The sequence below is a fragment of the Mercenaria mercenaria genome, unplaced genomic scaffold (assembly GCF_021730395.1).
Source record: "Mercenaria mercenaria strain notata unplaced genomic scaffold, MADL_Memer_1 contig_3011, whole genome shotgun sequence".
Taxonomy (NCBI): Eukaryota; Metazoa; Mollusca; class Bivalvia; order Venerida; family Veneridae; genus Mercenaria; species Mercenaria mercenaria.
Genome location: NW_026461112.1, coordinates 37,909 through 49,563, shown reverse-complemented (window position 1 = coordinate 49,563; position 11,655 = coordinate 37,909). Strand labels below are relative to the sequence as shown.

At 34.3% G+C, this 11,655-nt stretch overlaps 1 protein-coding gene across 1 annotated transcript; it reads left to right on the top strand.

Moving 5' to 3' along the window:
* Nucleotides 1-857: 857 nt before the first annotated feature.
* On the top strand, nt 858-4,989 carry LOC123544443 (uncharacterized). The gene is made up of 3 exons (XM_045330519.2): nt 858-1,330; nt 1,743-1,918; nt 2,614-4,989. The coding sequence occupies exons 1-2, from the start codon at nt 963-965 to the stop codon at nt 1,912-1,914; spliced, it is 540 nt and encodes a 179-aa protein (XP_045186454.2). The 5' UTR covers nt 858-962; the 3' UTR covers nt 1,915-1,918; nt 2,614-4,989.
* Nucleotides 4,990-11,655: the final 6,666 nt, after the last annotated feature.

Below are 11,655 nucleotides of genomic sequence, written 5' to 3'. Positions count from 1 at the left end.
AGGTATTCAGTCACCTGATCTTATGACGTCATGTCTATTTCCAGTGAGCCAATCAAATTTAAGCCAGAACCAATCAAATCAGGAATCCCAGGGAATACCAATGTTTACTATCTCAAAATAGACCATGCAAGGTCAGGCAGCTGTGAATAGCTTCTACATAAAATAATCTAACTAAACCTACACAAAACTAATCAAACAACCAACTATTTTGTCTTTAGTCAAATCAATTAAGTGGTATAAACCACAGAGTATACTATAATGTTTTAAATATACTAAATAAATTTGATTTTAGGATGCTGACATCAGGTCAGGAATTTCAACACTGAGGTCAAAAACTGTAACAACAGTTTGTTTACATTATTTTTTTTTAGATATACACTAAAGTGAGATGGTTCTGAAAAGATGACAATTATAGATATTAGATAGTTTATGAATTTTATGACAAGATAGGAAATATAGGCTATGAAGAGAAAATTATGTGAAAGATTGATCCCTTTACCAATTAATTAATTAACTTTGATATCATGCATGGTGAATTTCTCTCAGACTTTCTACATTATTCACCTCCAGACAAAGTATCAAATAATTACATCTGAAACTTATAAAATTTGCTAGTTTCAAAAACTGCAGTCTTAAACAGGGTATGTAGTTATGCTTTGCTTATTCTTTCAAAACTTCTGAAAAAAAATAGGTGACAAGTTCAATCTAGGCCTGGAACAACTGCAATTTCTGAATGTTCAATCACCTTAGTTACTTACAAATCTGTTGACCGGTAATGCCACTAGGTCACAATAGACCATTTCACGGCAAGCGTCTAAGTATTGGAAAAGTCTTGATCGATAGACGCATTCTAAGCGAGAATTCTCCAGACTTAACGTGATTTGAAAAACTGGGGGCTAACAATTGTTATCGATTTTTGCAAACAAAAGAATACTTTATACACATGTAAAAGGGGTTTTCCGATGGATAAATCGGCGAAAAGGTTTTCAATTCAATGGTTTATCGATTCTACTTCTAATTGGACTAGAAATCTGTGTAATGTCCCAGATATTGACATAGGAAAACTAAAATACTATCTGATTGACAGTCGCCAGAAAACATTCGACAAGGACAGTGTTCGTGCATACAAATCGTTAAAGGCATATAAGTACTTTGAGGAAGGCTTCTTTCAGAAACTGGAGCACAAGATTGTTGAAGACGAGGGACAAGACCTATACCTGATACATGTTGAGGTCTTTGCTTCATACCAGGGCCAGGTCTACCAGACCTACGCTGCTATAGACAAGCAGACAGTCTATCCTGTAGGGGGAGCATGTGCCTGTGTAGCAGGGTATATATTTCTTTCTTTTAATTTGTTATATTATCTTAAAAAATGTTACATGCATTCATAGAAAACTGTGCAGTTACTCCGGAGCTCGAACCCGGGAACCCTTGCGGACAGGGCACATTTCATATCCTCTCATAAACAGACTCGGTCAAACCGAGTATGCTGTTATTCTTCTTGGTTGCATTCTTTGCTTCAAAATGATCTTTTTACAGATTTTATTATATTTGTTCATTCAAGTCCGAGTCGGCTTTCATGTGCATTTCTTCCAGGAGCATAAACATAAACTGGACAAATGACCTACCAGTGCGCCATTTTACCTTAAAAGAATCTGTTCTAGGATATTCAGAGACTAAGCATGATAGAAATAAGACTAAAAGTTCAAGCCTCAACATATTCCATATTATTATCATTTCAGATGCGGTGAGGCTTGCAGTCATATCGCAGCCATACTATTTGCGGTAGAAGACTTTGTTGCACAAGGACTTAATCAGTTGCCTGATGACAAATCTTGTACGGACATACTCTGTCAATGGAACAAGCCATCAAAGCGGAAGGTTGAGATGAAAAAATCCACAACATCAGGATAGTGAAGTATGTTGGACAACACTTGTTATAAGTAATAGAAACATATTCAGATTAATTTCTCTGAGCTTTTTGACAGGCAAGAAACCCGTAGTATGAGTTAAAAATATCTGCAGGAGACATTTTACATTATGAGGAAGTATGATTGATAAATGGCCAACTCTGATAAATGCTAAGTAATTTGTATCTCAGTTCGAGCAAATGTAGGGAAGTTAACGCTTGAAAATATTTTAAAAAAAAATATGCACAATATAGCTATTGCGACTCTTGATTTTATGCTCTTCAGGAAAATAATGAAATTTATATTTTCACTGTTTCAAGAAGTGAAAATATCATTTGTTATTTTTCGCTGAACATTACGGAAAAACGTAACATAACTATTTGAGCCGCGCCATGAGAAAACAAACATAGTGGCTTTGCGACCAGCATGTATCCAGACCAGCCTATGCATCTGCAGTCTGGTCAGAATCGATGCTGTTCGCTTTCAAAGCCTATTGCAATTAGAGAAACCGTTAGCGAACAGCATGGATCCTGACCAGACTGTGCGGAAGCTCAGGTTGGTCTTTCACAAAGCAACTATGTTGGTTTTTTCATGGCGCGGCTCATTTACATTTTTTCAACAAAGATATCCTGATGTCCCAACATTGTGATGTATACTACAACTGTTACAGATGTCTTATTTTTTCTTTAATTGTAATTTTCAGACAGGACCATGGTAAAACACTTAAAGAGAAACAAACATTTGACAGCATTGGCTTTGACCCCATGCGTGAGTCTGACAGAACGGTGGTACCAAGTAGGAAGTCTAAGTTAGTGGATGCTCTTAAACGCCACAACCCAGACTGTAACTATCTTAGATATGCCGGAACTGGATACTCTGGTACAAATAACTCGACGGTAAAGCAGAATCCATCTGCAAAAACACCCGAGGATTACATAATTGATACGTTTCCCCCAAGTTTGAATGAAATAAAGTGCGCTTGTAAAAAAGTGAAGTCTTCTTTGTCAGTGTCAGGGGAGGAACGACATAAACTAGAACGCTTAACTATTGGACAGTCGGACAGTGTTAAATGGAAAAATGCTAGGAAGTATAGAATAACAGCATCCAAGTTTCACAAAGTGTTTCGCATGAAATCAAGCACAAATCCAAAGTCGACTCTGGAACATTTTTGCAGTACAAAGCAACAAAACAGACAAGTGCTATGTCTTTTGGACTGAAACAGGAAGGTACTGCTGCTAAAAGGTACACTGAAAAAAAAACAGGCTTAAAATTGAAAAAAAGGGATTAGTGCTAGATTCTGAGTTTCCTTTCTTGGGTGCCTCTGTTGACCGAGTGACAGATAACGAGGACAGAATTGTAGAATTCAAGAATCCACAGTCGGTCTGGAACTTAAATATACGGGAGGCCTCGCAGAAGTTGAAATGTCTCAAATTAGACGAGAATGATGATGTAATTTTAAATCCACTCAAGTACAAGGACAAATGGGAATTTTAGGAATTGGCAAGTGTGACTTTGTGCTATGCACTAAGGATGATATATTGATTCATGAGGTTCTTTTTGATTCAGAGTTCTGGGAAGAATGCAAGAAAAAACTTGTCACATTCTTTGAAAATGTAATGTTGCCAGAGATTGTATATCCAAGAGTTAAGTTCAGTAACGACCCATACATTTATGAAATGGTATAGATAATAGAAGGCTTGATAGATCAATATGTAAATGCCACTACAAATGCCAGATGTAATTGAAACCATAGTATCATTTCAAAATGTTATGTAAAATTGTAAAATGCTTTACACACAGCTTAAGAATACTATGAAAAGAACAAACAAAACTGAACACAAATGACATACATTTATTGAGAAATACTATATAGAGACATTTATTTTGTAATTTGGTTCAAACCACTGAAACAGTTATGCAGGTTTCATGAAATGTTTCTGCACTTTACACAAAGTAGAGATAACTCATATAAAATGCTTGCAAAATGTTTAACAAATAAAATTATTTGGCCATGGAATATTTATACTTACGTTTATTTTCTGAATTTTTCCTGCATTTCAAGACAAGCTCTTTGTGAAATGTTCACCAATCTTTAAACACAAAATTTATTTAATAATTTATGATCAGTCGAACCTTCTTTAGCGGTCGCTTGAGCATAATCAGACACAAACCATAAATTACTGATCATCAAAATACACCATAACACATAATTGAGCCGCGCCATGTGAAAACCAACATAGTGGCTTTGCGACCAGAATGGATCCAGACTAGCTCACATATACGCGCAGTCTGGTCAGAATCCATGCTGTTCGCCAAAGGTTTCTCAAATTTCAATAGGCTTTGAAATTGAACAGCATGGATCCTGACCAGACTGCGCGGATGCGCAGGCGGATCTGGATCCATGCTGGTCACAAAGCAACTATGTTGGTTTTCACATGGCGCGGCTCATAATGATCTTATAGATGTATATGTAACTGAATAATGTTAAACTTTGCATCTGTTTTAAGAGGACTATGCGTAACATAACAAAACAATGTACATGATGATTAGAAAAAAATAGCCTCATGTCAACATATAAGCTTTATATTATATGCCACACACCGCAACCTGGATAAAGTGGACACCTGCTTGTTGTCGTCACTTTCGGTGGCCGCTATAAATAATGTAGACTGTATTTTTTCAGTGTCCATAGTTATTACCCATATGTATATAATATGATACGCATGTTGTAACTTGTATATAAATAAATTTTTGGTTAAATCTTTGAAACACAAAGCTTTAATACTCCAGATTATGAAAAAGATGATGAAATTTTGCTTAAATTTCCTGCATCAATAAAATGTATCAATTCTTTAGACATATTTTCTGATACGTCAGTGGTTACGACAGTGTAAAACTTCTCTATTGCTGTCGCGGTCTGGGTTTGATTCCCAACGCGGCCATCTTTTAAAAAATGTTCTGAAACAAAAACTAGTATTCCAATGTTCATAATATGACCAAAGATCAGTTTGAAAGAAAGATAATGATAGCACATGTAATAGCACATGTATAATGAAATAAGACTTGCTAGCATGCTGATAACATAAAAGTTTGTTAGAAATGATGTATTTATTGGCTATTTTACATAGAAGATAACAAATCTGCATTGTATTTAAATGTACATACAGTGTTTAATACATTCATTGCATTAAATGTTCATTGTGTTGTTTATACTTATTCCCTTGAAATAGTCCCTGTCTAACATTTAATGCGTCAACTTAATCACATTGGCAACTTTGATTTCATTTAAGCTTTCAGAATTGGTGTTTGAAAATTTGTAAGGTAACTGCAAGTTTTGAAAATGTCTTCCGCAACCATTTGCAATGTGGCTGGTATTGCAAATTTAGAATCAAATAGGATTTTATTCTTTGGATAGCACGCTCAACATGGATTCTTACTTCTGCTATCCGTCTGGTGTGTTCCACTTGCCCAGGTGTCAGCTGATAGTTTCCATTTCTAAAGGGAGGGATATTTAGCTCTGCACCAAGTTTTTTCAAGTCTACCCCAATATCAAAACCTCGATCAGCCATAATGTTGTCTCCTGGCTGAATTAAATCCAGCAATCCGCAGTCTTTTGTTATAAATTTATCAGACGCAGCACCACCATAGAGAGATGAAACATATACGACAGTCCCGTCCGGAGTTATTCCAACTAGAATTTTATGTGTATTTCTATGTTTATAGTTGGACCAGGTTTCACGTTGAGCTTTTAAAGCGGATGGCTTCTGAACAAATATTTCTGTACAATCAATTATCAGCCGGGTATTTGGGAATTTCTGAAAAGAGTCTGGCATGTTCTGTTGAACTTGTTCAGCACTGGGATAAACAAATAAGTCCTCCAATTCCAATCGTAAGAAACGTACCCATGTATTAAACATTCCTGAAAAGTAACCTACTGACACATTTAACCGATCAGAAAGATCCTCAACACTCAAACCCAGTCTCAATCTTACCAAGGTTGCAAATAGCTGGTTTTCCAATGATAGTTTCTGAGTGATACATTGACCTGCCTTTTTGGTTTGTTTTGTACCTTTACCTCTCCAAAATGTCAGATTTTCTGCCTTTGGTTTCAAGTATTCAAATAATGCTGTGAAGGTTTCCTTATTTGGCAGTCCAGTGTAGAACTGAACTTTGTCTGGAGTGCTTAGCAGGTTTTCAACACAAAATATCTTACACCTTGCGTTGTTTCTTTCCTTTGTTAATACAGATACTTTCTCTTTCAACGTACTTATTACTTTGTTTTTACTCTTTAACTCAATATCCCTAAGATTATTTCCACTAAATGAATCAAAAGAATCAATCTGCACTCCCATCTCACAAGTTACAGTTTCTGTCACTTGGGTGAAGTTGTCCTTTACTGGGATTGCTTTAAACATACAACATCCAAGTTCATCGGAATTTGTCTGTACTGACGTTGTTGTAGTGTCTATGAAGTTAGGATTTCCAGACTTTGCATATGAGTGATCATCACAAACTGTCTGAAAAGTAATTCATATATATGACTGTTTAGTTTATGGCTTAAATATTAAAAAAAAAATGAAAATAACTTATAATAAATTCAAGAAAAAATGAATGAGAAATATTGTTATGATGTGTTAAAGAGAATTCCTACAGTTTTTTTCCTTTCATAGATTTTTTTTAAATTCTTATATATGATAGGAAAATTTGTGCTGAAAACAATGAACAAATAAAAACAATAGGTCACCAGGTTTGTTTTTGTGAAAAATTGTTTTGAACACACCCACTGTTGCTGAAACTGCCAGCGATTTTTCAACATTTTCATAATTTTCTGCTTTTTCATAAATACCAACCAAAATATACATCAAGACAGCACAATAAAGTTTATTCTTTTTACAGATTTTATTATATAGTTATTTGATATCATAATCATATTTGTAAAACTATATCCTTATAATAATGGGTACAAATGGAAAAAAAATCTTGTTTCCTATTCACTCTTGTGAACTTTTTCCAATGAAAAATACCTATAGTGAAGAATATTTTTTTAAATTTAAAAAAAACTGTTTCATAGAATTTTTTCTTGTTTCTCTTGTGTATGAATAATTGTATTGTGAGCATAAAAATGGCTAAAAATGTATGGGTCACGAGGCTAAATTTTATGTTAAGACCGCTTGAATACAACACCTGTTCGAACGGAAAATGGCGTGAACCTGACCAAATTGATTACATGTATATCTGCTAGAAGTAAAAAAATGTTTAAAAATTCTTAATTCTTTCTATAATTGAATGCTAAATAATCTGAAAGGTGATATGGTCTTATCAGTACTAAGTCAATTGTCTTACATTATATGAACGACATTGCCTTTGTACTAGAATGCGATGTGAAAACACAACCACAAAAATGGCAAGATACCTGTCAGGCAGGGTACTTGTCAATACAACATAAACCAGTATCAACATTAATTTTGATTACTGATAAAACTTATCAAAAATGTTATTTCATTCAAAATTCCTCATATTTAAGATTGTCTGTCACATGTTTCGACAAACGTTGACTTCACTTAAGTTTTCCATAGAAAGTGTCGGCTGCGCAGAAATATGCGCATAAAAAACTATAGGAATTCCCTTTAACAGTTATTACTTTGTTCATCACTGACATTATCCCCAAAATATTTGCAAATTAAATCAAATAAAATCTTTTTTTACATATTTTTTTTTTTAAATTGTGTCGTATTTATTGTAAATGTGCTGCTATGTTGTTATAAATGTGACATACGAACAGTATGTGCGTTTGTTGCATTATAAATGCCGCAGACTGTCTTCAAGCAGCTTCTTTGTTTAATAGGGAAATAAATCACATGATCAGAGTATTGAAGTAAACGGAGCTGTACATTAAAACGCAACAAGTTCATGAATACGAGTGCACAGCATAAATGTATATATTAAGCACAATCAAGCAGATAAAAACGCATAGACCGCCGGCCACATATTTATAGACACCTCACCTGTGACAGTTTAAAAAAAAGGTGAAAAGATTGATACATGTATATATATATATATATATATATATATATATATATATATATATAAACTGATATTACCGTCACTGTTGTCAAATCATGACTTATATCTATAACTTCGTGTCCCTGTACAGAAGTGGCATGACAACTGATTTCGGTCTCAAACTGAACGTCATTAATGTCAACTTCACTCATAACAAGTTTTTTTCTTGCACAATATTTCATTGGTTTTGTTTTCAAGCCAGTGTCAATTGCTTCACTGTACCTGCGAGCTTTAGCACTTGTTGTCGTCTGGCGAGGCTTTGGTCTGTAAGGAGTTACGGATGGTGTGGGTAGGTTTACTGTTGGTACATAGTCCACATGTAATGGGTCTTTACTCATACGCCCAAACACAAAATGTGCCCCGCAAACACGTGTATAATCGGTAACAGTGAATTTATCCTTTCCATGAAAACGTCGACCTGCTGCAAAAATTCATGCTTTCCTCCGATGTTCAGGTCTTTTAGGGATTTTGTGAAATGATATTTTCACATCAGATCGTCTATTACTGCAGCCAACAATACAACAGTAGTCCCTACCTCCCATTTTCCTCGATAATATTTCCAGTTTTTAACTTTCAACAAGAATAACGTAACTAAAATTCGGATAGTTACAATTGTCCGACAGTTTTGATCTGGGTCATTTTGTGGTTGTTATTTACATGTTTTACTCCACGTGTAATTCCAGGTCTCTGATAGGCGAGTTAAAAATACTTTAAAATTGTCAATAAACTACAAACACAGTGGTTGGTCAGCTATCCTATGACGTTTTTAAGTAAAGCGTTCAATTACACAGACTATTTCAATGTTCAATCTCAACGCAGTTCGCTCCAAAAATGAAAATTAATCGGTAAACAAACAAAAAAATGTCACAAACTTTACACGCTGTAATCTATCTATCAATCTGTCTTGCCCCTAGTTTTTGTCTTATCGTTTAATTACGTTAATTCCCGGATTAACGGTAATTGGTTCGCGCATGCGCATGGAGTTCGTGAAATTGTCTATACTGTCTCTTAAATGTTTATATTCGGATATCTGTTATTATGATGCACTAAGTCTTTCTAGCTACATCATCACAAATGTTCTGTTGTCTGAATTTAGTATTTCTGATAGTTCAGTTCAATATAACACTGTTACTGTACCAAACACAAATCGTTTATTTGTATTGTCGTTGCTATCGCTGATCAAATCCTACCGTTGCCCTGTATGCAAATCAAGTTACTGCAGATAGCCGTGTTTGTAAACAATCTCCTTTACGATAAAATTACCTAAGTGTATTATCGGTGGTCATCTGAAATATTGGACATTGCGTAAACAAAACAGTAATATTATAACTTGGAGAACTCTAGAAAATTTAAGAATTCAGCAATAAAATTAGATGGATGAACATCATTAACTGGGAGAGTGCGGTACAACTTTATAACAAAAACATGGCCGATGACGGGAGATCCTTAGTTACAGAGATTGATGGTGATGTGTTACGCTGTTGAAGGATGTCGAAACCAAGTGACAATGGTGAAGTCGACTGACAAGCTGTGAAGCCTGTGGAGTTTGGCGAAGAAGATGATCCAGCTGGAAAATTGCGGAACACTAAAAACAACTTATTTTTTCTTTCTTTCTACTTATCAATACATAATATATATTATACATATCCATTTTACTATTATTTAAGATCTGTAGTCAAATATAGAAATATTCAAAAGTAAGATTAATTTGCTGAATAAAATCTTTGTATATTATAAATAAGTGAAATTTAAATATCATGATAAATGTCTATACACGCGACAATAATTACAAGCAATTTAGCAATGTTACTAAACGAATTTTTATCTTTTTCCTAACTCTTATATAGCATATAGTCTAACACAACCTGTGTTTTGCTTTACTTTACAGTTATTGGTTTTATGAAATATGGATGTAACACGGGTAAAGAAAAAGTCTTGTAGGAAGAAAGGAGAAGAGCGCTATAAGGGCCGATCTAAAATAAAAAGACTTTCTATGAAATTGGAAAATTGTTTAGTTTAAAATTCTATTCTCCTTTGTTCTTGTTGACATTAATTGCATACATGACTTAAGATTTTTTCTTTAAAACTGTTCTTTAATATCATTTCTTCAAATTGTATTCTTATGTTCTTTATCAGATTGAATATCATTTTACATGTCATAAGGCAAGAGATAGTACTTCAAGACTGAAAAAATTTAATTTGCAATTCAATTTTTTTTCCTTCGGTGGGTAACGAGTGTAAAATAATCAAAGATTTCTTTTAAGTTGTTTTAGGTCAGGAAGTACATCAATAAGCTTTCCACAACTGTCAAGGTGATATATGATGCACTTATGTAATTGTTTATTATATCAAACCCTCACGTTTTATACGTCAAATTGTCAGACAATGCATATAACTGATGTTAGAGAATTGCTATATATTGCTGTTTTAGATATCTCGGAGTCAGAAGGGCTTAGGACAGTCCGGCTGGACTGAGACGTAGGAAATTGGTCTCATAGATATTAAGATTAAGTTAGGTTTTAGATATGACACTTGTTAAGATCAGATTTAAGCAATTACAAAGTGATTTACTAAAGTTATGTACAAAATATTCTACTGTGTAAATAAACATCACAAACATTCAGCATGTGTTGTTGTTATGGATCGACTACGTGACAGTCCTTCGTACCGCAGACAGCCAAGTTTGACGTTTTTGACTATCACTGATCGACTTCCGTTGACGCCGTGAACCAAAATGGATTCCTTTTAACTGCAAATTGCTAAATTTGTCTTTTTGACCATCACTGATAGAATTCCACTGAATAATACTGTTTATAGTAAAGTCCATCCGGTTATCACTGATGGTTTGCATAAGACAATGGGTTATTTTCACTGTACAGTGTCAAGTCTGATTTAAAATTGCTGCTTAAAACTGATAATAAAAAGAGTCATAACAGTTCTAATATGAATTCTGTCTGTATCTCACTAATCACTTATTAAAGTGGATAAATGATGAACGTTACTTTGTTCCGTACTGTTATACGAACACTTGTGTTAACTTCACTAAAATCCAATGTCACTTGTTCTCCGTCCTAATTCTAAAAAACGAAGTCTGTGTTCTTGTGCTAAACATTTGCTTTCTGTTCGTGAACTTGTAATCCGTATAAAATCCAATGTTTCTATTTTTAACTATGCCACCATGTCCAATTTATTTCTAGAGTCCCGCGTTGGGCGCCAAATGTTACCTTTGGCTGTTTATGCATTAAAAGTTAGTATATAAACATCCAAGGCTGGATTCGGAGTTTCTTCTTCCTTATTTATATTAAGACACGTGACATCAGTTACCAAGTTAATACAAAGCGAGAGAGGACGATGATAACATGGAGACGACACCCTGAAACGATACAAAGTACAACATACTAAATATCGCAGATATCACTTCTCAGAGATATCAATATCTTAAGGATATCTTTACGCAATAAAGAATATACAAATCTCTCAAAGATATCTAAACAAAGTAGCCTCTCTCTATACAAACAATAGATGCATGTTCTATAATTGAAAGTAATGCCGTCGTAAACTAATGTGTCTAGTGGCTTTGAATAAAACATTACAATGGTTTATACCGGTATATACATGTATACATAATGGTAATTCAACAATCAAACAGTACGCTTACCAATTTATGGAATCAGGTGTACCA

Bases quoted from the DNA above. Each gene is read 5' to 3' on its own strand.
- LOC123544443 (XM_045330519.2), top strand. From the start codon at position 963: ATGGATAAATCGGCGAAAAGGTTTTCAATTCAATGGTTTATCGATTCT. The intron at 1,331-1,742 runs GTATATATTTCT...TTATCATTTCAG, and splicing joins GCATGTGCCTGTGTAGCAGG to ATGCGGTGAGGCTTGCAGTC.